The sequence below is a fragment of the Eretmochelys imbricata genome, chromosome 14 (assembly GCF_965152235.1).
Source record: "Eretmochelys imbricata isolate rEreImb1 chromosome 14, rEreImb1.hap1, whole genome shotgun sequence".
Taxonomy (NCBI): domain Eukaryota; kingdom Metazoa; phylum Chordata; order Testudines; family Cheloniidae; genus Eretmochelys; species Eretmochelys imbricata.
The window spans coordinates 17,298,429-17,310,451 of record NC_135585.1 but is presented as its reverse complement, the minus strand read 5'-3'; the positions used below and the strand labels follow the sequence as shown (position 1 = coordinate 17,310,451).

Genomic DNA, 12,023 nt, shown 5'->3' with positions numbered 1-12,023 from the left:
ACCCCTGAAGGTCATCTAGTCCAACCCCCTGCTCGAAGCAGGACCAATTCCCAGTTAAATCATCCCAGCCAGGGCTTTGTCAAGCCTGACCTTAAAAACTTCCAAGGAAGGAGATTCCACCACCTCCCTAGGCAACGCATTCCAGTGTTTCACCACCCTCTTAGTGAAAAAGTTTTTCCTAATATCCAATCTAAACCTCCCCCACTGCAACTTGAGGCCATTACTCCTCGTTCTGTCATCTGCTACCATTGAGAACAGTCTAGAGCCATCCTCTTTGGAACCCCCTTTCAGGTAGTTGAAAGCAGCTATCAAATCCCCCCTCATTCTTCTCTTCTGCAGGCTAAACAATCCCAGCTCCCTCAGCCTCTCCTCATAAGTCATGTGTTCTAGACCCCTAATCATTTTTGTTGCCCTTCGCTGGACTCTCTCCAATTTATCCACATCCTTCTTGTAGTGTGGGGCCCAAAACTGGACACAGTACTCCAGATGAGGCCTCACCAATGTCGAATAGAGGGGGACGATCACGTCCCTCGATCTGCTCGCTATGCCCCTACTTATACATCCCAAAATGCCATTGGCCTTCTTGGCAACAAGGGCACACTGCTGACTCATATCCAGCTTCTCGTCCACTGTCACCCCTAGGTCCTTTTCCGCAGAACTGCTGCCTAGCCATTCGGTCCCTAGTCTGTAGCGGTGCATTGGATTCTTCCGTCCTAAGTGCAGGACCCTGCACTTATCCTTATTGAACCTCATCAGATTTAAATCCAAGTTTAAATCCCTGGTCTGTCTGTCTTTACTTTTAACTGGAAATTTCATCCTGAATCTGAGAAACCTTCCCAACAAAAGTTGCAATGAAAACAATATGCTTCCACGAAAGTTTCAGTTTTGATCAAAAAAAAGTTTTGTCAAAAAATTCCCATCCAGCTCTTATTAACGCATTATCAGTGATGCATACCATAGAAGGCATTTAACGTTACTGTTGTGCATAAGTATAAAACATTGTCTTTCCAGTGGCATTACTGACATCATAGCCCAGAGCCTTAGCTGGTGCAAATCAGTGTAGATCCATGGACAAAGCCACCTACTTGAAATCAATGAATCTATGCTGAGTTACGCCAGCTGAGGATCTGGGCCGTGGTCTTTACAGAGTGTTTGGTCAGGACCTCCTCAGTCATCACACTGGGAAACTAAAGGTCGAACACAGAGAATTTGAACTGACAATGCCTTCTTGATTTGAGGTTACACTCAGCTTTGTCCGGAATATGTGAGGTCTCCAGTGATGCAACCTGGAACAAGGGGCGGGGAAATTCAAAATAATGATATACCATGGTGCCTCCTTCTTCCTGACCAGTGAACTGACCTCCAGGTTTCATAAACTCTGGGAGAATGGGGAGCCGAGAAGACAGAGATCTACTAGACTTCCCAGAGAGTGATTCTGCATGCAAGAGAAGACACTCAGGACCTCAGCGCATATCTCTCATCCTCTAGAATTTGCTTGTGCCAGCCTCTTTCTAAATTTAGCTACAAAAACAAATCCACTCAGGAGACAGGTCTCCATGCCCAATATTTAAAACTCACCAATCATCCAGACAGGAGATCGCATTACTGCTTTTGGTGTTTCAATTACAATTTAACCAAGGCATGGAAGAAGATGGAAGAAAATGATGGTTAGCACTGGGAAAATGGATAATGTAACTGTGCTGTCCTATTAATAAGCTCTTTAATATTTTTTCACGTGGACTCAGGAAGGCATAATTTTAAGTGAAGCCTGAAGTAGGAAGCTGGGCGAGCTTTTAATTAGTTTGTGTAAAGTTACTGTCTGCCAAAGCAGCATCCTGCCCCAGGCCAAATGCCAAAGCTATGCTCATGTGTAGAGAGCAAGTTGTGTTAAGAGTTGAGACCAGTGTCACATTACCTTAATGAGATAGAATGTCCTTTGTGATGCCTAAATTATTTCCCAGACACTCGATAATGCTCCAAATTTTTAAAAAAATACATGTGATGGTTCTTTCCCTTACATGACTTCATGCTTAAATAATTCACCAAGAAATAAAGGCAGGGCCATATTAATCATGGAAACCCAGTGGGCTGTAGACAAAGGATGCCCATTTCTTTGTCCACTCTCAATGAGTTGCTTTGTTCTGTGCTCTCCCTCCACAACACACGGACCACGTGCTCTGCTGCCAAATCCTCTAGTGAATGGGAGCATTATGTTCTCTCCTGTGTGAAGGGTAACTGAGCCAGATATAAGTTTACACAATGAGAGAGAGAGAGAGAGAATTCTACTTGGTTTTAAAGGGATCAGCAGCCATTTCCTAAACCATCCACCCTTTGGATCGCTGTTTCTCCAGTTTTACCCTGGCAATTGCTTTGCACAGTTGCCAACTTTCACGCGGTAAAAAAGCACCCCGACTTTCACAATAAGCTAAAAATCAAGCTAATCCCATTTCAAAACAAAGCCAAAACAAGCCAATCCCTAAGAACACCAACACTCTATGTGACTAGATTCTCCCGGCGTGCAGTTTGGGACTGTGGTGGGCCCATTGTGTACCCCTGACTCTCTCTCCCTCCCCTTGATTGCCCCCCCCCCTTGCCCCTGCTTGCCAGGAGCTGATCCAAAAAAAGAAGCAACAAGCTACAACAAGCAACAAGCCAAAAACTAGCCAACAAGAAACTCACAAGCCAATTAAGCCAAAAACAAGCCCAATTTCTGCATTTTTTTTGTGGGTTTGGCATGTCTGTTGCTTTGTTACCATTGGCAATGGCTTCCATCCAGGTTTTAATTTTTGCCCCAACCATTAAGACCTATTTTTAGAGGAGGACAGTGGAGGGAAAAATTAACTCACCAGGCCCTGAAGTACAGTAGAAGACACTGCTGTCCATAGCATTATGAAAATCTCTACTTAGAAGGGGAAAGAGGTACCATGCCCATTGGTAGCTGGTGAGCTGATCCCAGGAAGAGGGTTCACAATTTTATTCATAAAAATGGAGATTAACCCAGTCTGCACCTAATGGGAAAGAAGATCTCTATCCCTTCCTGGCTGGCGTTGGGTAAGAGTGTTGTTAGGATGGAAATGGCACCTCTCGCAGTCCTTGGCTTTCTTCTGACCATAGGAAACCACCTCAAAATCAGTTTTGATGTGTCTGCTGTGAGATGACTCACCTCCACTTTTCCAGAGCAGTCAGGGTATTTGGGGTCTCTGGGCACCTCACACTGGTCCCGTCTGCCTTCTATCACTGTGGAAAGAGAATTTAGATACAGGGAGAAGTAGAAAACGTTTAGAATAGTGGAAACTTTAGAACTGGGGGGCAGGACACTGATCTGTGGTCAAGGTTTGCCATTCAGTTTTCACCACCCAAAAATCAATCCTTCCGACTTGATGCAATTGAGCAGCTGTAAGTGGTGCATGTGACAAAGGAACAAGCCTCCTCTAAAACACCCTGCCAGCTTGAATGAGCCTGAGTGAAACTTGTGGAGTAGGGAAATATTCACATGCAGTTATACTCGTTTATAGAATTACTGGAATTTATTGGAACACTGCAAGTACCAGCTCCAGCACAGACACATAACTGAACGTCCTGCTAAAACCCCCAGATCAGATACAACAACATAAAAACATAGAAGACAAAAGCTTAACATTGAGATAAAGATACAGCACCATCTGTTGGTGGAGGTGCATTACAATACCCATTTTCCAGAGAGAGAAACTGAGGCACAGAGTGGTAACGCGACTTGCTCCAGGTCACAGAGGAAGTTTTGTAGGAGCCAGGAGTCCTGATTTTCAGTCCCTGCTCTAAATGCTAGATGACATTTCCCTTATATTGGCTTTTTTCGTTTGTTTGAGTTGATGCTTCTGTTGGCTTGTATTTCTGCTGTTCTTTCAGCCCAAATTCCAGGGCATTTTCTAGAGGGAGAGTGACTCCAGTTCCAGATCCAACCTCTGATCACTCCCTGTACATTCTTTTAATAATCTGTAAATAGGCTTCTGTATCTAAGGCCGTACTCGACAGCCTTCCAGGCACAAACTGTAAAATTGCAACAAACAGTCCCACTGAGCTGTCAAATATAGAGCTCGCCCCTGGGGCTAGTGCTGCCAACACGTTCAGGTCAATTTGTGCTCTCAGAATAGCTTACACACACACAGAGTAGGAGTTCGAAGCAGGCACTGACAAGCAACGCAGAGTGGGTGTAAATCACCAGACCTCCAGTGGGACACATACACTCTAGCAACCTGCCTAGAGAGAGGCCACCCAACTAACCAATGGTGTTATTAGTCCAGGATATATTTTAACTGCAGGTGGGTCCAAAGAAGCAATGTGCACTCTCTTTAGGCTTTGGGCTCAGGGTTTGGGTTCATGGCACAATCGGGGCTGATGTCTGGGTTTGTAGCCTATGCTGCCAAAATCTTCCAAGCTATTCTTGCATGATTTAAGCCCCAAATGATAGAACTCCTGCAAGAACTGATCTTGGGGAATTTCTGACATCTTGAATTATAGAAGTCTCATGAGACAAGCTGTTCTCATATTTCAGCATTATCTGAAGCAGAAATTCGGCCCCTTCTGATTTTGGATACAACAATCTATCTATCAAAGTTTTTATACTGACACCCCTCACTGCAGGTCACTGAGGACTTTCCAAGTATTAAAAATACACAACAGTAATCTCATTTTTTTCTTCCCTGGTAGGTAGGAATAAAATGCTTGAGGGGGAAAGTGGGGGGTACTTATAATGTGAAGGTTAGACTGAAACTGAGTTTGGTATTTAACTCTGAGTGTGATTAGATCCATGGTCATTCCTATCCCTTGTGGAACTGAGTTTCACAGACTAGGTTTTGCTCCTCTGAAGTTCTGTCTCCTGCATGCTCAAGTCTCCCACTCTTGGGTGATTCAGTAGACTGCCATTGTCGTGAGAGACCAGGGCCTCTTATACACAGTTTCCCTTCCCAGAATTCCTTGCAGTAAGTCTGTAAAACCTACAGGTCTCATCAGCCCTGGGAACTACAACTCCCAGAATTCCTCAAACCAGGGCCTAATCCAGGAACAGGGCAGAGTTGGACCTGAACCCCTTCTAAAAGGGTCACCTAACTTTTTGGGTATATCTACACTACGAGCTAGGGGTGTGATCCCCAGCTGGCACACACGTACTCACACTAGCTCTCATCTGAGCTAGCAGTAGCCCAGGCAGCAGCAGCATAGCCTACGCCCCAAATTGGTACCCGCAGAGTTCGTGTTTGTTTGTACTTGGGGCGACTAACTTGAGCCATGGCTGCTGCAGCCCATGGCACCACAGCTGCACTACTATTTTCAGTGTGCTAACTCGATGAGCGCTGGTGCACATATATGTAAATGAGCTGGGAGTCACGCCCCTCTAGCTCTGACTGTAGATATACTGCTAGAGAAATGATTTTGGTGTTGTGAGCGCCTGTTCATTAGGAAGTCTTCAAAGATGGCCAATTCATTTTTCACTGAGCAGCTATCAGATGGTAACAAGTTTCAGGCACTACCGATCTGGATCAAATTTGGACTGCCATCCATTATTTATAAGCCGAAGAGTAAAGAGAAGAAACAAGGCGGGGGTGCAATAAGATATGTATAACTTGCTCCGATTGTTTTCCTTAACATGCTGCCAACAGCCAGGCAATTACTCACGCTGTTAATGGTAAATAAGGTCTCTACTACCCCTGTTCATTAGGAATCCTGGCTCCATAATACAGATGGGCATTAAACATTGATATTAGGACATGAACGGACAATCTTTTACTGCCTCATCTACATCTCTCCTGGTGGCAGGGGGCCAGCCGGGGCTGTTCAGAGTATTGAGCTTCCATGGCTGGAGGAAGAAATATTAGCAGGATGATAAATATTTCATACTCCGGGGATGGGGTGACTGCAGGCCAAGGAAGCCAGCACTGATATGCTCTTGTGCCCATCACATTAATCTTGGGGTTTTTTTAATCAAGTGCATTTGCAATTTCTAAAGATATGGCTTCGATTCAGCAAGGCAACGGCTCCAGCTTCAAGAGAAAACAAAGGGGCGACAGTGTGATATGCAGTGATCCTGGCTTGCTTTGTTAAAAGGTGTTTATTGAGAAGGTCACTGCAACACCCAGGCAGATCATCACCCTTCTAAGGAAAGCTCTTGCCTCATCCTCTCTCTCTGCTCCTTCCTGCTCAGGGAAGCTCTTTTGAGCTCCACCCCTTGGAGCTGAGCAGCGTGGGGGAGCAGGGCTGTGCAGCCTCTCTTGCAAGCCCTACTACCACCAAACAGCTCAGCCAGCTGGGCTTCAGCTGCTTCCATTCATTCAGATTGCTGCCCACACCAGCTGCAGATGAAAGACCCAGTGGATGTTCTAGTTGAAATCCTCAGCTGGCTCCACTTGGCCAACTAGGGTTTGGAACAGAAGTACAGGCCAGGCCTCTTTGGCTACTGCTTCCTGACATCAGTTCTCCAGAAGAAACCAAGACCAACTGGGGAATTCTAGGGGTGCCAACTGGAATTTGCACTATGGCAGGAAGGAGGGAGAGAGCTAAAGAAAGGAAGAAGGGGAAAAAAGGAATGAATGGGCAAGGCTTAAAAACAGGAATGTAAGTGCTCGCCCTCAGATACAAGACAAGGGTTTTGTATTGTGTCTACTGGGGATTATTGTCTTAGGTAGATTAATATTAAATAAATGCATTATAGCTGCCTGATTAAAAATGTCAATAAATGGCATTGGAAGCACAATAATGCATGCCAGGATGTGCATTTGCCAGCCAATGTACACACTCCAGGAGTGTGCTGTGGTATAAATTGCAGCAGAGTACCTTAGCACACCCAGGGTGCATGTAAATGACCTTATGAACATGCACCATGCCGTGTGTTAGTGCTTACTTAGAAAACGGCTTTGCAATTCCGAATACCGGTCTGACAAGCCACCATCTTGGTCAACACCCCGGGGATTGAATCAGGAACCTCCGAAGCTGAAAGCATAAACTGCTACAGCTTGGGCTAACATGTCAAGGCTTGCTAATGGGGACTGTAACAGACTCATTTCCTCTGAAGAACAGGCATAGAGGGGAACCTGTAACACGCTCACCAGCGGTTTACATCAGCTTTAGCATATAGTGCTTTACTCATTAATCCCCAAAGTCTCTTTGGCTCTATCCTAGTCTATTATTCCCATTGTACAGGTAGGAAAACTGAAACAGAGAGGTTAAATGACTTGTCCAAGGCCACCCAATGAGTCCAACTGGCTGTCAGAGGAGTGATATCACACCCATATCTGTAGCACCCAGTAAATGATAGATTTTTTGCTGATTTTTTGATAGATGCAACCTAACCATCTCAGATCAAATAAAACCCCTCCCACCACTGATCTTTGGTCCAAAATGTGAATTGAACCAAAGTAAATAATTTGGGAGATTTGAAATATTCTGATGTGTTTCCTCCACGTTTTTCATTTTTTCTGTGCCTCTGCATTTCCGGCTTTTGGCCAGGCCCAGATCCAGACAGAGCTATGCCCAAATCCCACAAGACAGAGGGTTCCTCCTGGGGTCAGGAGATGATGGCTCAGAGGATCAGTACTAGGAGAGACAGTTTAATTCTGGACCAGCTCACTAGTATTTGAAAGCAACCAATGCTCAGTTGACACCACATAACTGTGATAGGCATCTTAGAAATACCCATGATAGAGCTATCTAGCAGCTGTTCAGAAAGTGAGAAATGAGTTGGGGGTCTTGGTCCAGTCCCCCTGGGCAGGTATCCACTACACCAATTACTGCCCTCTAGCATAGAAGATAAGGCCAAGATTTTCAGAAGTGCCTCAGTTTTTGAGACGTTAAAACATCTGCTTTCTGAAAATCTGGCCCCTTTAAAAGTTATTTCAAGCAGGGCCTCCAAAAAATGAGAGACCCAAACTCACTATTCCCATTGGAAAACCACAGCCCACATCTTGACTGAACGCCTCTTCCAGACCTAACTCCGGTCTCGCCAGGTGAGAGTTGAGGCACATTGATGACGCAATAGGTGCATTCAGCATTGCTCTGGCCAGTGCTGCTCCTATTCCGGAAATCCCCGCATTTCACTAGCACTAAATTCACACTGAGCCAGACATAAGTAGTAGCAGGAATCTTGTCAAACAGCTCATTTTCTTCAGATATCCAACCTAATTTTGCAGACACAAGTGATTTGGGTAACTTCAGCTCAGCATCCAAATTCCTGGATCCGTATCCAAACCTATTGCAGTTGGCTTGTTTCTACTTTTTCCCTACAACATCTGTACAGCACTTAAGAGTTCCTGAGAGTGTGAACCTGCCCAGCATATAGAATCAGTGTATGTGCAGAAACATCAGGGCACTCTTACCTTTCCCATTCATGAGGCTGTTCCGGAGAATCTGATCTACTTTCACTGCAATGTCAGAGACATTCTGAGCAATAGCTTGGATCCTCTCCATCAAACCTGCCACTGGCTGGAACCTGCAAAGTAAATAAATAAACCCTGAGAACACAATTCCTTCCTGTAAGGCGTCCAAGCTTGTTAGAAAGAGCCAGGAGGGCTTTCTGCCCAAATAGCAGCCGTTCTTAGGTGGCAAAATAGGTCACCGAGGGGAACAGCACTGACGATGGATATAATGATGGACTAAACCTTCCATTACTTGCTCACTCACAAATTCTATTCGCTTCCATGAGAGCTTTGACTGAGGGAGGACTGCGGGATTTGGCCCATCGTTATTTCCCGCCTGCCCACACATGCGCTCACACACAAAATGCAAATGCTCATGTCTGCTGGGGAAACTTGTTTTGCCTAATTTCAAACTTTCTCAAACAGCCTGTGTCCGAAATTCCTTCCCGAAGGTCATTGGGCTTGTGGTCTGCATAGGGAACGCTGTAAAAAAGGATGTAGACAGGCCAAAATGGAGGGGAAAAAGGGGGAAAGTGAAGGAGAGCACAACCAGAGAGAGGGAGTGTGAGAAAGAGGTGAAGGAGCAGAGAAGGGCAAGAGAAAAGAAATGGCTACAATATATAGACTATACACAGGGCAACTGCTTGGATCAAATTGGCTTTGTGAGTGCTAAAACCAGCTTGAGAGCCTTAGCCACCACAAGATCCATCCCTCCCCCAGTAGCTTAGCTGGTAACCTGAATGAAGATGCATTCCCACCTGGGTGCCGTCACAAGGCATTCCCTGGGAAATGCTTGTGTCACTAAAGAGCAGGGACATGACATTTTTGCTGTGGAGTTAAGTGGTTGCCAGAATATGTTTAATCTTTGAACAAATAATTACTGGCCCCCAGGCGTAGTGACCTAGCAATCTATGAGAAGAAGAGGTTCTGATTATCATTCAGCCAGTGGAATTAGCCATGTAATCACGGGGCAGATGCTAGCAATTTGTGATTAAGCTATTTTGAGGAGAGGTGCGGGAAAAGGTCAGTCCTGCCCAGAGTACCCGCCCCTTAGTGAGGAATTACAGCAAGTCCCGCAGGGAGCATTCATCCTTCAAGCAACTGATGAGGAGCAGCAGACCTGGGTGTCTGGGCCCCAGGGAATGGAGGGATAATCTATAACAACCCCAGTGATCAGTGGGAAGGCTCATTTCTTGCTCCTCCTGGGTCGGATTCTGACACCCCGACTTGCAATAGGCCTCCTTCAGAAAAGCACATAAGCATGTCCTCCACTTTAAACCCACACTTAAATTCCATTGATCTCAATGGAACTTAACCATGTGTTTAAGAGGTTTGCTGAATCAGGACCGGCAACCTGTACCATGCATGATCTACCAATGGTGCTATTGAAATCAATGGGCCTTATTCTCATTTACACTAAGGCCCCAATGCATTGCTTTGGCAATGTAAAGGCACCTTAAATGGATGGAAACAACAGAGCAGTGCATTAACCTTGTGCAACACACCCGAGGAGGACAGAATCTGATCCTCTGTGAAGTGTTGCTCCTGTGACACATTTGACGTGGGCCAATCTTTCCATTTCAAACGTTCTGCTCTCTGTTTCCACAGCAGACGATAATATCTTGATGAGCTTGAATACCACAGTAAATCATTTCTCCTTCCACAATGTTAAGGTGCTAAGATTTTTCTCCAGCTATGTAGATCATTAAAAAAAAAAAAAAAGAAAATGTCATAACTTGTGAGTAAAACCAAAAGGGCAACCTTGAATTATCACAGAACGAAAATATGCCCTGATTTTGGGTCCTTCTCACTAAAGTTTTACATTTGTTCTCTAGTGGATCAGTGAACCAGAAGGCTAGGATTTAAAGTGCCTCTGTCGTCAAGGCTAAAAAACCCCACTAGTTTTATGAACCCACACTACTTCAGTTGTTGATTTAAAGGCTGTTCTCTAGCAGCAAACGACTCACATTTTTCCTTCCAGGATGGTTTATGACCATCGATATTGGGCCATCACACTTCCATAGGGGAAACCACATATCCTGACATGTAAAAAAAAAAACAAACAAAAAAACCCTATTTAAAATCCATATGCTGTCACTCCCCAATGCGGTCACAAACCTGTGAAGGGATAACACAAGGGTCTAAATTATACCTGCCAGCTGTTAAAAATGCTAAAATCAAGAGATTCTTCCCGTGGTTTTGGCAACGTATCTGCCTGCCAAAAGAACACAGGGCCAGAGCCTCAGCTGGTGTGCATCACCGAGGGTTCATTGACGTAAAATTCCCCTTGATCTTGACAAGGGTCGAGTTAGACAAGTTCAGAGGGCTTCTGAATAATCCACACTTAAATTGCAACCATTATCCAGTCATGGAGCAGAAATCATGCCATGGAATCATAGAAATGTAGGCCTGGAAGGAACCTTGATAGGTCATCTAGTCCAGTCCTCTGCACTGAGGCAGGATTAAGTATTATCTAGACCATCCCTGACAGGTGTTTGTCTGACCTGCTCTTAAAAATCTCCAAAGACAGAGATTCCACAGCCTCCCTAGGCAATTTGTTCAGTGCTTAACTACCTTGACAGTTAGGAAGGTTTTCCTAATGTCTAAGCTAAATATCCCTTGTTGCCATTTAAGCCCATTGTTTCTTGCCCTATCCTCACTGGTTAAGGAGAACAATTTATCACGTTCCTCTTTAGAACAATCTTTTATATACCTGACGACAGTTACCATGTCCACCCTGAGTCTTCTCTTCTCCATATTAAACAAACCAATTTTTTCCCAAGCTTTCCTCGTGAGGTCATGTTTTCTAGACCTTTCATCATTTTTGCCATGTGACTGAGGCAACCAACTACACACCACTGGTGGTGAACAGCTGAAAGTAACAGCTTGCAAACAAGCAGTAGATCACTCCAAGAATTCAGCAGTTACTTACAAATCATGGGCCCAATTCTCAGATGTGCAAAGGCCCATATGAACCTCGTGGATCAATCCACATGAGAACTCCTCTCATGTAAACCCTTCACAGTCTCAGGCAAGAGGCCCCGCCCCTGCCCTGCCCCTTCTCTGAGGCCCGCTCACTCCATCCCCCTCTGTCATTCTCTCCCCCACCCTCACTCACTCGCTCATTTTCATTCAGGGCGGGAGGTGGTGAGGGCTCTGGCTGGGGATTCAGGCTCCAGGGTGGGGCCAGAAATGAGGGGTTCAGGGTATGGAAGGGGGCTCTGGGGTGGGGCAGGGTTTGGAGTGCGGGAAGGGGTGAGGGATCCGGGCTCTGTGGTGGAGCTGGGGATGAGAGATTTGAGGTATGGGAAGGGGCTCTGGGCTGGGTCTGAGGGGTTTAGAGTATGGGAGGGGGCTCTGGGCTGAGGGAGGGGGTTGGAGTGTGGGAGGGGGTATGGGTTCTGGGCTGGGGGTGAGGGCTCTAGGGTGCAGCCACAAATGAGATGTTCAGGGTGTGGGAGGGGGCTCCAGTCTGGGACAGGGTGTTGGGTGCGGGGGGGGGGGGGGCTCCAGGCTGGGGCTGAGGGGTTCAGAGTGTGGGAGGGGGTGTGGGGTGCAGGCTATGGGAAGGAGTTTGGGTGTAGGAGGGGGCTCAGGGCTGGGGCAGGGGGTTGGGGCACAGGAGGGGGCTTCGGGTGTAGG

At 46.0% G+C, this 12,023-nt stretch overlaps 1 protein-coding gene across 2 annotated transcripts in view; it reads right to left on the bottom strand.

Moving 5' to 3' along the window:
- MGAT5B (alpha-1,6-mannosylglycoprotein 6-beta-N-acetylglucosaminyltransferase B) overlaps positions 1–12,023 on the bottom strand; it is a 172,470-nt gene that overhangs the window by 73,885 nt on the left and 86,562 nt on the right. For both annotated transcript variants that reach the window (XM_077833803.1, XM_077833804.1), the window contains exons 4-5: positions 8,343–8,455; positions 3,164–3,237 (exon numbers count right to left, since the gene is read on the bottom strand). In XM_077833803.1, the coding sequence (XP_077689929.1) occupies positions 3,164–3,237; positions 8,343–8,455 (187 nt within the window). The remainder of the gene's footprint in view (positions 1–3,163; positions 3,238–8,342; positions 8,456–12,023) is intronic.